The sequence below is a fragment of the Lonchura striata genome, chromosome 23, assembly GCF_050655825.1.
Source record: "Lonchura striata isolate lonStrDom1 chromosome 23, ASM5065582v1, whole genome shotgun sequence".
NCBI classification, from domain to species: domain Eukaryota; kingdom Metazoa; phylum Chordata; class Aves; order Passeriformes; family Estrildidae; genus Lonchura; species Lonchura striata.
In genome coordinates, this window is record NC_140725.1 from 1,587,808 (window position 1) to 1,603,781 (window position 15,974).

The window sequence follows — 15,974 nt, forward strand, 5'->3', positions numbered from 1 at the left end:
GCCTTTTTTGCACTGATTTTACTTAAAAAAAAAAATGTAAGAACCAAATACAATGTGCATATTCACTGCATGTGAAGTATAAGGGCACAGCCACAAATGTATTTTTTTTTTAATTTTTTTTTTTTAACAAAATATTATTTTTTTAAACCAGGCCACGTACTCAACATGGTCATCTTACATTCAGCAGTTTTGTACTAAAAATACTTCTGTGCAGGAAAGCCCAGCAGAAATTTACATATGCTACAATGTTTTACATGTATTTACATGGCTCTGTCTTCCCTGTGAGAACATCTAACATGTGCCCCAAACTGTTAATTGTTACAGGGGAAGCAATTTAAAACCAAACTAAGGAACTACTCCACCTTTTTTTATAAAAACTGATAAAAACGTGGTTTAGAACTCCAGTGCAGTGGGCACACAAGGATTTGGGGAAGCTTTTTTGGCAGTCTCCTGGCAATGCAAGCTCTTTAGTTGGCACTCATGGAGGTTCCTGGGAAGCACAGCTGGATCTGCCTGAGGAGTTCTGCCAAACCCTTCCAGAACATTCCAGATGGGAGTCAAGGGATTGAAACGCTCACCCACCACTGCAGGAGTGCCACTAAAGCTCGCAGGGACAGGGAAGAGAATCAGCTGTGCCTCCCCGTGTGCCCAGATGGAAGTTTCTGCTCTGCAGAGTGTTTAGCAAATCTCACACCAGTCTGAAAAGCAGCAAATAACCTGACTAAAGTTTTCAGTGCGTTTTTAGTTTCAGTTCATGCTGCATTAAGTTAGGTAAAAGGTGGTTTTCTAACAATTCAAAGCCTCAAGTCCAATTCTGGCACACAGTCCCATTTATTCTTAAATACAGTAAATGGTGACTGCTCAGGATTTGATTGATTTTCAAGAAAATATCTATTTCACAGTGAGGTGAACACAGCACTGAACTTTTGAGGTAAAAGATGAGGGGAATGTAAACTTTCACCCCTCTCCAAGTGACTAACTACATGCAGCAAGAACACCTGGTCCTGGCACACCTGGAGTTTGGAATAGAAATGCTCAAATCTGAAACCCTGACAGTCGAAATCACTTCTGAAAATCACACAAGTTACACCTCAGGCCTGGACTTTCAGTAAGGTTTTGAGCTGAAATGTCATTATTTCTTTATCAGAAGGTTTAAAAGAAACAGGTACCCAGTGGCTTGGTGGCTTAGGCAGAACACTTGGGGAGGGTGGCTCGCTGAACTTGGCTCCAGCATAGTTCTGGTTGCTCTGAGGGGTGAACAACAGGTTGTGATTGGACAGGGCAGGATTCCAGTTGGGATTCTTGGGGAAGTGAACGTTGTTCTTCCCTCCTTTCTGCATGGCCTGCCATGCACCAGGAGAGGAGCTGCAGCCGTGGCCTCTTTCCTTCTTCACGTAGGTTTTCATCTGAGAATTGGGGTCTTTGCTCTTCTGCCTGTTTTTAAGTTGTTGATGGTTCTTGGTGGTATTTCTAGACTGGGGAACGGGAATGTTGTATCTTTCTCCACCACCCATCTTCAACTTAAATGTCACCTGTAAAAATGAGTCAGGTTAAGTCTTTATTACTCTTTTTTTTTTAAACAAAGTATTTCAGAGAATGTTTATGTTTTAAGCAAAGGGACAAAAGTCAGCCTAACCAAAACTTGCTCTAAACACACTTCTCTCTTCAGAAAAGCTCTAACTGGAGGAATGGGACTGACAAAACCTTGCTCAGAAAACGCAGAGCCAAATTTAATCAGTCAATATTGAATGCTGGAGACATTTAAATTCAGCCTGTTAGCAACTAGAGATTGGGCAAAGTTTGAACTGATAAAGCCACTCCCCAGACTTCCTGGGAAGTTTGAGAATTGCTCTGATCAAATGAACTGAAAAGCACCTCAAGTGGAGCAGGCTTCATGTAATCCCCAAAGCCTAGCCCAGACTCCAGCACAGCATAGTCAGCATTTCCCTGCTGGCTCTCCTGCAAAGTTTATTTCCCCTCTCCCACCTGCATTTACCTCTCAGTGGTCTTCTCCGATTCTACACTCTCCAACTCTTGCCCCCTTTCTTGCTTCCAAGCCTGAAAGAAGAGGTGATGCCTTGTGCTGGACTCCTTCCTTTGTCTGGGAATAGAAGTTTTCATGGGCTGATCTGCTGTCTTCAGCCAGGGAGCCGAGCCCAACATCGGATTCTCGGCACAGAAGCTCCAAGGGAGAAGTCCTGCTGCAGAAACGAGAAACAAGTTTCGATTCAGATTATGGAAACAATTGTTTCACTTCGGGGTGGGAAAAAAGGGCAAGCGAAAATAATTCAGTCAGCTGTTTCTGTTTATAGGTTAAAGATGAGAACATGCTACACACAAAACCCCACCCAGAAAGACAGCTTTCTTTTTCTCTACTTACATGAAGTTCACCACCGTACTCAGCATATCCTACGTAATAACATTTTGCTCATGCTCTGTCTTACAAAGCATTTTAACAAACAACCAAGAACTTTATCCCTTTCGTTTCAGTGAAGAAAAAGTAAAGTACAATAGAAAATACTTCGGGAACTGGGACCAATACAGGAACTGCCCACAGTGTCCAAACCCTTCCCCAGCCATCACAGAGCTCCATTTGTCATCTGTCAGCTGTTTCTTTAACCAAGTAACTCCTTAATAACTCTTACACTAATTTCCTGTTTTGCTCATGGCTTGTCTTGTCCTGGGATCCTGAGATTTTAGTCTCGACGCAGCTCCCGTCACTCTCCAAAGTCAGCAGCCCCCTGCCCATCCCTCCCAGAGCTCCAGAGGAGCCGCCCATCTCCATTTCCAGCTTCCGCCTTGTTTGGACTACAACCAAAGGCCGAGATAACGTCACCAGCCCCGGCCCGGCTGCCCTGTGCTCCCGCTGGCCGCAGCTCGTTCGCCTCCGAGCTCTGTCCCTTCTCTCAGCGACACCCGCGGGAGCCGGGACCCCCCCGTCCCCCTTCCCCAACAACGGAGCACAACATGGCGGCGGCCGCGCCCGGCCCTTCCCGCACCGCTCCGCCCTTACCGACTTCTGTCCGCTCCGCTCGCCCACAAGCACGGACACACACGCGGCGCTCCGGGAACCGACCCCGCGCTGCTCCGCCGTCACCGTCCGACCCCCGCCCCCAGAGCCCGCTCCGCTCCGCACCGCCCCTCGCTCTCCCTCACAAAATGGCGGCCGCGTCCTGCTCCGTTTAACACCCTCTCCCTCCTCCCCCCTCCGCGGGGCCGCGCGGCCGCAGCCAATGGGAGCGCGCCTCTCGCCCGCTCCGCCAATGGGAGCAAGCCCCGCCTGTTGCCAGGCTGGCCCGGGGCAGAGCGGCCGCGGCGCGCGGGCGGGTGGGGCCGCCATTTGAATCCCCTCACGGAGGGCAGCGCGGGAGCGGCCGCCGCCCTTTGTCCCGCCCGGGCCGGCCCCGCCGCCGGACACCGCCCGCGGGTCCCCCCGGCCCCTCTCCACAGCCCCCCAGCCCCGCCCCGCCCGCGAATTAGCACAACAAACATCGCAGGGACCGCCCCCGCCAGCTGCTGCTGGGGGCTTCAAAGAGGTGAAATAATCAACAAAAAAAGGGAGAAGCGCACAAAACAGCCGGCTGTGCGAGCGAGAGAAGGGATTCAGCGAACAAAGAGTAAAATCCAGCTCCCCGGAGATGGCCGCAGCGCTCTGATGTCAAATGGATGGTTTCGGGTTTGTTGAACCCAGCCTGCATTTAGTTAAACTAATTAATGTTTAAATTTAAAGTGTTGAAAACGACATAGAGGGATGTTTCTGGTCAAAAGGCAAGGAAAAGATTCCCCAGGTTTAAAACAGCAGAGCCCCTGGCAGTGGCTGTAGTTTGTGCTTATATTCACATTCTCTTATTTTGTCTCAAAGGATCATTTTGAAGGAAAGAAAACCACAAGATTTGGCCTTTTCCATGTGTAGGATGATTAAAAATCAGGTATACATAAGAAATTTGCCCATGTGGGAGTGTTCCCTGCCTACCACTGAGAGGCCAGTCTAACACTGTATGCCACATTAAAGGCTGAAAAAAGGAAGTTTCAAAGAAAATAGAAAAGAACAAGTTCAGTTCCAACCCCACCAAGTCGGGGCAGTACTTAAAAACAACAGATGAACATTCAGAGTTTCTATTTTGAAGGAAAGGCCCTGGTTCCACTGAGTTACCCTGCATTTTTAGCTACAGGAGGGGAAAAAATCCTGCTTTTTCCCTAAAACAAAACTGATTCCTTACTGACCTGATGTTACAGGCTGTGGCCCAACCCAGGACAAGGTAAAGATTCTAGAAAGAAGTTTGTATTCATCATGAAGTTATTAAAAAGTCAGCATATATTTTAATACACAAGTTGTGTTGACATACCCAAGCCCAGACCTTTGTTCCTATTCTTTATTGTATGTTAGCACAAAACCAGCTGAAGTTAATTTATTTTCCTCCCTTTGCTTTGGATTTCTTGGCACAATGTAATGGCTGAGGTCCTTATAGCAGCTTTTTTTGTCTTTAGATGGAAGACAACAATATCTGCTGTAAGCCTGGAAATTCCACTCATTAATTAACAACTCTCCTACAATGCACATCAGCAGATTTCTGCTTTGCTTCTATCTCTGGTGTGTTTATTTCTGCTAAAACACAATCTCACCCCTGCGTGTGGATGGATGTTCTCAAGCCAGGACATGTCAGTGGGATTAAGAAACAGCATTTTGCAGGCTGCAAATGTTCTGCTCTCTCATCTAGGGAGCACAACAGCGTGTACTTTTCAGTTCAGAACAAGGATTACACAAGGTCTGGCTGTTTGTCCTCAGTATCATTGAGATAATTAAAGAAACAACTTGTCTTTCAGAGCTGGTTTTGGGGTCAGGCTGACACATTTCGCCTGGGGGAGCAGGAAATGGCAGTGATAAGCCATTCCTGTATTTGTGCAGGAACTGTTCCACTGAAACAAATTGAGTCATTTGGAGGCCGAGCAGGAACACTGAGGGTATTTTTTAATCAAAGGGACAAATACCCCAAACACCACAAAGTCCAGCTTGTGATGTTCTGTGTTTCACCCTTCAGCGGTTAAAGCCCTGGGCTGGTTTCCTCCCCTGCAGTGGAAGGCAAAGAAATGTTCCCAGAGCTGTGGAAACCACAACAGACAGAAGCACTCGAGTTCCTGCCACGTCCTAAAGACACAGCACAGACTGAATCCTGAGGTTCTGTCTCAATCCTTTATCATCTCTACCCGAGATTCCTTCAACAGGAGCTACTTGACTCCTTCAAATGCTGATTTTTAAACCCTTTTCCTTTTCTGGATGTAACATTTGTGACTCCTAAGCATGTGACGCTACATCGACCTCAGGTACTCATGGGCAGACTGGGATATTTTAGCTGCCTCCAGGATCACGCTGTGATGTCCTGCAGCCCTGCAGGTGCTGCAGACCCAGTTCAGAGGCAGAGCCTTCAACCACAGTGCTCCCACACCCGCCCTGCTGTGCCACGTGGTGACACAGACTCGGTGACCTCCACTACACCCTCTCATAAGCTGTACACAGCACAGACAGGAGTTGTCTATTGTGCAAGTGTCTGCTCTGTCTGGATTATTCCACTTCCTCCAGGTAGTCCAAAGATGACTGCAATAAATCCCAGCTTCCCTCGTGTTCCCAGGGAGCTGAGTTACCCAAATCCTCCTCAGCTCCCCACCACACTTCTGCTGCCACGGTGACAGCACCTCAAGGATTTCCCCAGCCACCTTTATTCTTCACTCAGCACCTCCACTCCCTCTCACAGCAACCATTACTCCAGCCCAGGGAAGCAGCTCCATCTGTGCTGGCACTGCCACAGCCAGCAAGTGCCAGTGAAGACAAAGCCTCCAGAGCTTCATTAGCCCCAAATTAAGATGCTCCCAGCTGTGGCTGAGATGGATCTCAGCACACACATGCTCCTGCCCGAGTGTTTCAGTGGAGCTGCTGAGCGTGGATGCTGCAGGAAGTCTGCAGCACGGATGACTCATTTGTTGAATCAATAGTGAACCATTGCCCCAGTTTTATTTCACAGTGACGAGTTTCCGGCAGTGGGTGACTTTCAGTAAACCCAAGATGTTTACTTTTAGTGGCTCCAAGAGTCCCATGACACACTTGAAACTCATTAGATGTTTCCACCTAAGCCAAACATTAACCAGATTGTTAATCTAAATCTCCTAATGAGGAAAACGTGCATGTTGTCTTTAAAATCTGAGTATACAGTAATGTTTAGAATATCCTTTATTCTGCCTGGCAGAGGACCTGTGTTCATTAAATAAAGCTCAGGATATTCACAGCAGTGAGCTACAGAAACTGAGCAGACATTTGAACCTCTGCAGGCTAAATAGAGAAGAGGCTCAAGAACCCAAACAATGTGCTACAACTACACACTTTAATCGCTTAAATCTCCTTATAAGTATATTGATATAAGCTTTAGCCATAAAGTAATTTGATGTCCACCAGCACCTGAGTTACACCTGAGGGAACACGAGTTTCCTCCTCTGCACTGCTGGAGCTCGTGAGTGTGAGATCACATCCAGCACTGCACTGTGCATTGGTGTGTGGGGTGTGCACAGCACCCAGCAAACTGCACTAGGAGTGCACTAGTCCAGCTGACAGAGCAGTTAGCCAGACCCTGAGCCTGGGGGGTTTAAAGGGCTTGTGCTGAAGCAGCTTTGTCACAGCTGACAGCTTTTCCCACTCTGGAAAGCAAACAGGTCCAGGCAGGACTCCTGAGACACACCCTGTTTTCTGCCTCAACAAGCTCCCCGTTGGAACCCACACCGGCTCTGAGTCACAGAGCCCTGCAGAAACCTTCAGCCCATGTAAATCAATGTGCCTGGTACAGGTCCTGTCAGCAGGGAAAACAGTTTTACCTGAACGCTCCTCCCTCCACAAGAGCAGCAGAGGTGTTTGTGCTGCAGGCCAGGGCACAGGAGAATCCCTTGGACAAGCCCTGCTTGCTCTCAGGAGCTATGCTAGCCATGGCAGTAAATCTGAGAGCTTTTTCTGAGCTTTTTCTCTAGGAGTGCAGTAGAGAGTCACTCACCATGGCTCTCTGAGTCACACTTCGTCAAGGTGAGCAGTGCCCGACCTTCAGCCCCATCTGCACCACCCAGTTTTCAAATTCAGTCCAGCAAACACAGCAGTCAGAGGAAGAAGAGCAAATCCCATCCTCCCAGAGAGCACAGACACCCTTCCAGCAGGGGCTGGTATCTGAGTGTCCCACCACATGCTCTGTGTCCCAGCACAGCCCCAGGGGTCTTCACTCTGCTCTGGAGACAGAAACTCCTGCACTGCTGAGCAGCACCAGGCTCAAGTCCCTTTCCCCAGCACCTGCACGGCATTGCTTCCACCCTGGGTGTTCCCAAAGCAGGGTTATTCCAGCAAAAAACCTTTACATTACAGGAATCAACTCTGATAGTTTTCCTTTAGTCTGGCAGGACAATTTTTGCTATAAATCAGACTCAAAAGCTTCTAACTCTGCTGTCATAATAATATTTCTTTCCTGTAACACGCATTCCTGTGACACAACAGTTCTCCCTGCAGACAGAGGAAACTTGGGTCCATGTTCCACAGGATGCTGCAGGATGTGAAGCTGTGTCAGGGCAGGGAATAATTTGGGGCTGGGTGCTGCTGTTGGAACTCAGGACCAGCATTAAGAATCTTTGTTTCTCATCCACTCTTTACAATCTTGTACCTCCTCCTGCAAATTTGTCAGTTCAGAACGGGAATGGAAGAATTGTTTTGTGAGACAGAGCTGACAACGCATCATCTCCTGTTCTTACACCACAACCCCTGATGCCTCTCATCGTTATTGTTGTTTCCTGACCCCCTCCCAGCCCCGGAGGGCCGGGCAGGGCTGTGCAGAGCCAGGGAACCCCCTTGTCCCGGCCGGGGGCCAGGAGGAAGCGCTGAGTTCCCAGTCCTGCCTGCTTCTCAAGCTTTCCCCGGCCGCTGTCCGGGTTTCCCTGGAGAGGGCAGCCGAGCACCGCTGAGCTCCGGCGGCTGCTGCGCCGCCCCGAGCCGCTCACGGTGCCCAAGGGGAAGGAGGCAAAGCGGCGTTTGGGAGGACAGGGTGATGGACAGGATTGGCTCGTGATGCCACCGAATGAGGGAACTGGGATCCCAGCAGGAAGGAAAGTTGAGTTCCCAGCTGGAGAACCGAGTTGCTGGTGCTGGGGTAGGGCTGTGGGGTGGCTCTGTGGGTGTCAGCGAGGTAAGGAGCATCCAAGGGCTAAGGGTCATGTCTTTGTTTCACCTCCGAGGCTCCCCACTACACCCTGTATGGTCTACATCCAACCACAATGTGGCCAGTTCCTTTGGGATTTGGGGCCAGCTTGCCTGTCCCCACTGACCAGTGATATTGTCCCTGGTGTCCCCCGGCAGGGAAAAGCTGTCCCTGCTTTCCAGCAGCACCAGCACAACCCAGCACCCCGCAGCCACTGCCCAGCCGAGGGGGAAGTGGTTTCTTGAGGACCACAGCCTCTGCAGCCCCAGGTCCTTCCTGACCACAGGGAATGTGTAGCTGAAAACCTTAAGGCATTTTCCTTCCACCTGAAGAGAGAAAACCACCTTGTTCCTCTGGCATGAGCTGACTGTGTACAGGGAAATTCAGGGGTACAGGTGAGGTTTGTGCTGCTTGTGGAGCTGCAGGCACAGATAGCAGATTTCTGAGCTTGCCCTTAGACCTGCACACAACCAGGTACATCCACATTTTTCCACATCTGCCTCCTAGCTTCTTTCCTCCCCATACTTTCCCATGTTCCCAGAGAAATCAGGAGGAGAACCTGAATGTCTCTTACCTCCAACTCTGCCATTTCATGGAGAAATGAGAGAGACTGGGAGGATTATTTCAGCGAGCCAGAGGTTTTGGGTGGTTGTAGATGTGGCACGAGCAGGCAGCAGAACACAACACCCAGAGGAGAAGGGAGGAAGGAAAGAAAACCCGACACACATTCTCCAAAAGAATGTGACAGAGAGCAAGGAAGCAGAGGAAAGCTTCACACTGATGGATTTCCAACCCAGGGGAATAAACCAGGATGGTTCAACAAACCCAGACGAAACCAGAAGTGCCGTGAGAGGAGGGGGAAGCAGGCACTGTGTACATCTGCACCAGCTGCCCTGGGAGCCGGAGCGGTGGGAAGCCCCGGAGCATCTGTGGGGAGGTGAGTGGTTTGTGTTTGCTGACCCACAGCATCCTGCAGCCCTGGGCCCTTTTTCACACTGGAGCACATCACCCTGAGAGCCCTCGGTGCTGCCATGCACAGGGCAGGCTGGGGAGATTCCTGGGATTCACTATCAGCTATTCGGGATAAACTGCAAGGCAATGTGCAACAGAGGGTGGGAAATTGGTTTTTAGGATGGATTCTTTCTTAAGGAGAAGGTGAAAGGTAAGTGCTTCATAGCAGGTTGTGGGTTAACTCTTTACAGCTGATTTTAGGAATTGTTAATGTTGGATCAGTTCATCAGGAACTGGAGTGACAGGACAAGGGGGAACGGGTTCCAAGAAATTCCTCCCTGTGAGGGTGGGGAGGCCCTGGCACAGGCTGCCCCATCCCTGGAAGTGTCCAAGGCCAGGTTGGATGGGGTTTGAAGCAACTTGGGACAGTGGAAGGATGGCACTGGATGGGCTTTAAGGTCCCTTCCAACACAAAGCATTCTTTGATTCTCTGTCAGATGTGTTTCCAAATGCCTCACAGGGATGTGATGCTGAGTTCAGTGCTTGTGATGGTTTTGGTGCAGTGACAGCAGCTCTGGCTTGCCCTGCTTTGTACCCGAACTGGCACTTGCAGCTGCTCTGCACCCACCCTGTCCTGGGTTTCACTGCCCCTCAGGCAGTCACAGGCAGAGCTGGATTCATAATAAATTATCAAATAATCTTCAGTGTGACATTTGAGGCAGACAGATCTTACGTCAGGGAGGGAATTCCACTTGGTGTCATTTAATGTGGTCAGCAGGACAAACCAAGGTTTACAGCTAATTCCAAAATAATGGAAAAATTTCTGCAACTAAACCAGGAAATCACATATAAACTAAAATGTTTGTAAAGCAAAAGATACTTTGCTTCTTCAGCAAGTGAAATTTGCAAGCATTAGTGACAATTTTTTGCATAAATCACCACACTTGTTCCTAGTAGGTGATCATTTAAGACATTGTATGATATTGTAAAGCTCAAAACTCTCAGATATTCTGAACATGAAATATTCAAGAGCAGTGCTTTCAGAGTGCTGCAGGCACAACGCACTGGCTGATTGCAGCAGGAAAATTTAATTTTACATTATCTAAGCAACTGGTAGATAACTTTTTAACCAGCAGGGTGCCGTGCTGGGTCTGTGAAGGCAGAACCCATCCCAAGTGAAGCAGGAACGGTGCTGCTGCGTGCGAGGCACCGCCCGCCCGACAGCTGGAATCAATCGCAGCGAGGCACTGAGAAGGAAAAGGACTTCTTCATTTGCAAATTTAATTTCCCCCGAAGCCAGTTAGAGCTATTAGGAGTGAGTGGGCCAGTAGCAGTTCTGGTGGGAGGGGAGGTTTCTCTGCTGCTCTGGGCACTGTGCAACCATTGAAGTTGTGTCAGGAATATGTTGCATTCCCAAGTATCTTATCTGGGTTCTGTTCCTAATAACTCACTCCTTGTTCATTCACTGGTGTTTGCTGGGGCTCTGCTCTTGTTGCTGGGGGGGTTCCCTATTGCAAGGATGGTATTTTGGCAAAATATTCCTTACCCTGGGCCTTCCTGCTGGCAGGAGATGCCGTGCTGTGATCAGAGAGTTCATCCTGTGCAGAAGCCCAGGGAATCTCAGCTCAGCTGCTGCACTTCCAGGGAACCAGCCCCTCTGTGCCCCAGCCCTGGAGCTAAAGGAGGGCCAGAAGGCACTTGGCTCTTTCTTGTTGAGCTGAGCTGTCAGCCCATGGGGCTGGGACTCTGGGCTTGCCAGGCTGGATGCCCAGCCATGCCTGGGGCTGGAATTGCTGAGGAGGTGAAGATGCTGCTCTTGGAAAGGGGGTTTCCACCCTGGAAGTGGGACTTGTCCTGTGGAAGATGCTGTAGGTCAGCTCTCTCCCAGGAACCAGGTATGGGCTGGCACTTTTCCCAGGAGCTAAGCCAGGCAGGGGGCAGAGGCCATGGACAAACAAACCCATCTGACAAGAGGAAAATGTCCCCTGGGCAGGAAAAACCAGCTTTGGGGCCAAAAAAGCAAAAAAACAAGGGACAAGCAGTGCAAGGAGAGGAGCTCTTGGCACTGCCTGTGTTTTCATGCTTGTGCAGAAGAGACCTTTAGCTGCAGCATGAACTTTGTGCTTCCCTCATGGACACAGGAGCTGCAAGGAGGGTCTGGGGGAGCAGAGATCTGTCCTTGTCATTCAGCCTGAGACAGAACATGTGGGAAAGGAAGATTAGGGCTGCCTGATTGCTGTGAGCCCAGCACAGGACTTTATTTGATTTTTTTTTTCAGCTTAGTGGAGAGAGCTGGGCCAGGACAGGCAGCACAGGAGTTATTTTAACATTATAAGCAGATTGTCTCCACAAGCAGCATAACATCAGGGATGGCATTTTGCTGCCTTCACTCCCTTGCCTGGTGTTCAGTGGTTTCCAGGTTCCTAAGGATGTTAGTTGGATATTGCACAACTGCAGGTTTGAGGATTTATGATTGTCCTGGGAATGTTGGCTTCAGGTAATGGATGCCAAGGTGATGCTGGAGGCTTCTTAATGAAGAAATGTCTTCGTTTGGATGCTGGGGAGGTTTGGAAACTTGAGGCAATTGCTGCTCCAGTGGTCCCTGGTGAGCCCTGCTATATGAGAAGTCCATCTGTCTGCTAAATCCATCTCTCTCCAGGGGAAGGGATGTTGTCAGGTTTAATAACAGCAGTTGGTAATTCCTGCTGCCTGTGTGGTGTTCCTGGGAAGGGCTGCAGGAAAGGAGAGTGCTGAGATCTGAGGGCAACATCCTGCTCCTGTGTTGTTACCCCATGCAAGAGCCTGATGTAAGAGGAAAACAGCTTGCTGCAACACTCGGCCACACGTCAGCCCAAAGTCCAGGACTTCTGCAGCCTGGAATACCAAGAAATCCCAATCAGGATTGCCCTGCTCTGCCTGTAACCTGCACTGAACTCCCTGCAGCCACCAATGTCCCAGCCCTGACAGGCAGCAGGAATCAAATGTGGGGCTGGGGCTCTTCTCTGTCACCTCCTGGGCAGCCTCTCGAGTCATTGGGGGTATTTTGCAACTCCTGAAACACAGGAAGAGAGATGAGTGTTGGGGGAGATCCGTGGGGAAGGAAGTCCTCAGGACACTTATAAAACCCATGTTTTATAAACCCATCTCTGCTGAGATGTCACGGACAGAGGTTTGTTGGGCAGTGCTGGCTGTTGTCACCTCCAGCAGCAGCTGTATTTCCCACAGCAGGCAGGGGAGCCACAGGTGGAGGGCTACAGGTGGCTGGAGCCCACAGCCCTGCCCCTGCTCTGTGCCTGTCACACACCCTGGCCATGGCTCATGTGTTTGGGACATTTCCTCTTTCACAAGAGAGCCAAGGGCAGGGAGGGACAGTGACTTGTTTATTCTGGGGGAAAGGGAACTCTGTCAGCTCAGTGCTCTCCTCCAGCAGAGGGAATTTGTGATCCCATTGCTTGTATGAGGGATCCTGGAAGCTTTTGGGAAGGGGGGTCCTGCTCCATGGGCTTGGGCAGAACATTTTGTAATCCAGGCAGGTTTGGGGTATCCCACAGCTGCCTCTTCACCTCCTCTCTAACCCAGTCCAGGATTACCTTGTTCCCTGAAATCCAAGTGCACAACTTGGTTTAAACACCAGTGCAATCCACAGAAAGAAGGGGAGAAAATAACACCTGAAGGACAGGTTATGAAGATGAAGGGGGTTAAATGCATTGAGCTGCAGAACTGCAGAGAGAAACCCAGCTCTTCCTGCTGCAGAGTGCACAGCATCTGCCCTGTGTAAAATCAGACATTTCCCTCTATCACACCTCTGCTGATGCTAAAAAGTATTGATAAAATTAACCTAATCCTGGGTATGGACAGGAGTTCTTAGGCTCTGGTGGTCTCAGTCCTCCATGTCCCCATTCGTTTGTCCAACCTGTACTCTAATATTGATCTCTAATTGAGCTCTAATAATATCTGTTAATCACTCTGACCATGGCACATGGAAGATGGAGGGGAAAACACAACTGCAATGAGCTTTGTAAAGCTGCAATGGGCCAGCTTAAATATAAAACCAGTCTTGTTGTTTTATGTGTTCAAGCAGTTTTGGTGAGGAGTAAATCCTCGAAGAGTGCACTTTGTGTTCCCAGATGAGCTGCACTGAGTCCCTGGTAGGGCCATATCTCCCACCCTCCTCCATCCAGCCATGTCCCAGGGCAGCTGCAGGAGGACAGGCTGTCCTGCAGGGCCTGTCTGCCAGTGGCTGTCCCCATGAGCAGTCCCTTCCAGTGCTGCTGGCCCTGAGCACTGAACCCTGGAGGAGTGCAAGAGCTGCCTCAGGATTTGTACAATTCTCAGCGTTGCTGCTTCCCTCTTGTGGCGAGGAACCAGCCTGGGAGACCCGGGTGGTACATCCAGGGTGGCCCTGGGCTGTGGGAAATGGGTCTCAGCCACACGACCGGTGGGACAAAGCCTGGGAAGAGCATGGAAGTTGGCCTCAGCATTTGGGCTGTGGACCTGAAAGCAGCTCTGTGTGGGCTGATTTCATTTAGCTTGCTTCCCTCTAAAGGGAAGGAAGTCTGGGTTGAACTTATTGCTTGTTAAGTTCTCTTCACCTTCACCTTTTGCAGAGCATCTGAAGAAATGAAGAAGGAAGCAGAAGGCTCTCTGTAAGCTCCCGGCTCCAGGTAACCACCATGGATACTTGCAGGATACCTGCAAACACCTCCAAGTGCAGTGGGAACACCATGGAGTGCTTTATGGTGCTCAGCACTCAGGCACAGAAGATAAGCATTGGCATCCTGTGTGGCCTCTTTGGGACAATGTGTGTTTTTGAGAACTCCCTGGTGCTCTACCTGATTTTCTCATCCCCCGGGACCAGGAAGAAACCTTCCTACCTCTTCATCGGCAGCCTGGCCCTGGCTGACATCCTGGCCAGCATCATCTTTGTCTGCAGCTTCGTGAACTTCCACGTGTTCAACGAGGCTGGTTTCTCCAAGGAGGTGTTCCTGCTGCAGCTGGGAGGGGTGAACACGTCCTTCTCGGCCTCCCTCAGCAGCCTGCTGCTCACAGCCCTGGACCGCTACATCTCCATCAGCCGACCCTCGGAGTACAAGCTCCTGATGACCAGGAGAAGAGCCTGGACAGCCCTGGCAGCTCTCTGGGTGACCTGTGCCACCATTGCCTGCCTGCCCCTGCTGGGCTGGAACTGCTGCGTGCTGGATTCCGCCTGCTCCGAGCTGTTCCCCTTTGTGGATGACAATTACCTGTCAGGCTGGATCTGCTTCGTCGTGGTCCTGCTGGGCTGCATCGTCTACGCCTATGCCCACGTGCTCTGGAGGGCTCGCCAGCACGTGGCCTACATGGAGAAGCACCAGGCACAGGCAGGGAAGCAAAACACCCGCATGAGGATGGACGTGATGCTGGCCAAGACCCTGGTCATGGTGCTGGCTGTCCTCATGCTCTGCTGGTCCCCCGTGCTCGTGCTGATGATCTACAGCATCTTCGGCAGGCTGAGCGATCACCTGCGCAAGGTGTTTGCCTTCTGCAGCACCCTCTGCCTGCTCAACTCCATGGTGAACCCCATCATTTACGCCCTGAGGAGCAAGGAGCTGTTCTCCTCTCTGAGGAGGGTGTTCTCCCACTTCAGGAGGCAGCTGAAGGCCGCTGAGGAGAGTCCAGAAGCAGAGAGCACCCACAAGTCCTCCGTGATAGAGACCGTCTGTGAAGACACGCACGCCATGTAGGGAGGCACCTGTGGGAAATCCACCCACTCAGCCTGGAAGGAACAGTCTGGATCACTTTTTATTTTCTTTTCTGATGGGAGTTAAAGGATCAGCTGTGATGTGATGTGGAGACAGCTCTTGCTGATGTCACCCTTCGATGCTGGGACATGAAGCGCACAGACTTTGCTCTCAGCCACAGGCTGGGATTGTTGGGATGTCCTGTGCAGGGCCAAGACTGGATGGTCCTTGGGTTGTCCCTTCCAGCTCAGGATATTCCATAATTCTGTGATAATCTCCCACCAGGGGAGGTTCAGGTTAGACATCAGCAGGAATTTCTTCATGGAAAAGGTGGTCAGGCTTTGGAAGGGAGATTTGGAAACGCCATCCCTGCAGGTGTCACCTGGATGTGGCACTCAGTGCTCTGGGCTGGTGACAAAGTGGGGACTGGGCACAGCTTGGACTCAATGGTCTGGGAGGGCTTTTCCAATCTCTCACTTCAGTTTGGCCAGAGCTGGGGCAGACAGGACCTTGCAGGCAGCACATTTCTTCCAGCAGATTTCAGGAGAACTGACTGAACCACACGGGTGTTTTTTGGATATTATGTGACTAAACATATAAGCCATTTCCCAGGTTTTCCTTCCTTTTCTTTCTTGGTGCACAAAGCTCTCCAGGTGACAAATTTAAGCCCCAAACTTTGAGCATGAGGAACTTGATTGAGGTTGTTTATTTGCAAATTACACAAAAGCAGCACTTTTAGCTGAATGGATGATGAAGTGTGACAGGGTCCTTCACCAGTGGCCTGGAGCAGCTGGGCTCCTGCCAGCATCCAAAATGCCTCCAAAAGGGATGAGCCTGCCTGGGGCATGGCCACGAGGCCCTTGCACTCTGCCCTGTGTCCCAGAGGATGCAGTGCCCAGGCTCCCCAGGGAATGGGCACAGCCCCAAGGCTGCCAGAGCTCCAGAGGCCTTTGGACACCACTCCAGGGATGCACAGGGTTGCTGGCATTATTCCTTGATGTCCCTCCATTCCTCCTTGGGATATTCCCCAATGGTTGGGGCTATCCTGATGTCCCTCCCTGGGATATTCCCCGATTGTTGGGGCTATCCA

The 15,974-nt window shown here is 50.5% G+C and overlaps 2 protein-coding genes across 3 annotated transcripts; one reads left to right on the forward strand and one right to left on the reverse strand.

Moving 5' to 3' along the window:
* On the reverse strand, positions 1-3,156 carry PNRC2 (proline rich nuclear receptor coactivator 2). 2 transcript variants are annotated; one of them, XM_085559601.1, is made up of 3 exons: positions 3,014-3,156; positions 1,997-2,198; positions 1-1,532 (listed from the first exon to the last, which is right to left on the reverse strand). In XM_085559601.1, the coding sequence occupies exon 3, from the start codon at positions 1,512-1,514 to the stop codon at positions 1,092-1,094; it is 423 nt and encodes a 140-aa protein (XP_085415727.1). In that variant the 5' UTR covers positions 1,515-1,532; positions 1,997-2,198; positions 3,014-3,156; the 3' UTR covers positions 1-1,091. The 2 variants fall into 2 exon arrangements, with proteins under 2 accessions (XP_085415727.1, XP_085415726.1); XM_085559600.1 differs by having other exon boundaries at positions 1,997-2,201.
* A 4,972-nt stretch (positions 3,157-8,128) lies between these two features.
* Positions 8,129-15,489, forward strand: CNR2 (cannabinoid receptor 2). The gene is made up of 2 exons (XM_085559626.1): positions 8,129-9,150; positions 13,772-15,489. Exon 2 carries the CDS (start codon positions 13,838-13,840, stop codon positions 14,885-14,887), a length of 1,050 nt encoding a protein of 349 aa, XP_085415752.1. The 5' UTR covers positions 8,129-9,150; positions 13,772-13,837; the 3' UTR covers positions 14,888-15,489.
* The last annotated feature ends 485 nt before the right edge of the window (positions 15,490-15,974 follow it).

Bases quoted from the DNA above. Each gene is read 5' to 3' on its own strand.
- CNR2 (XM_085559626.1), top strand. From the start codon at position 13,838: ATGGATACTTGCAGGATACCTGCAAACACCTCCAAGTGCAGTGGGAAC.
- PNRC2 (XM_085559601.1), bottom strand. From the start codon at position 1,514: ATGGGTGGTGGAGAAAGATACAACATTCCCGTTCCCCAGTCTAGAAAT.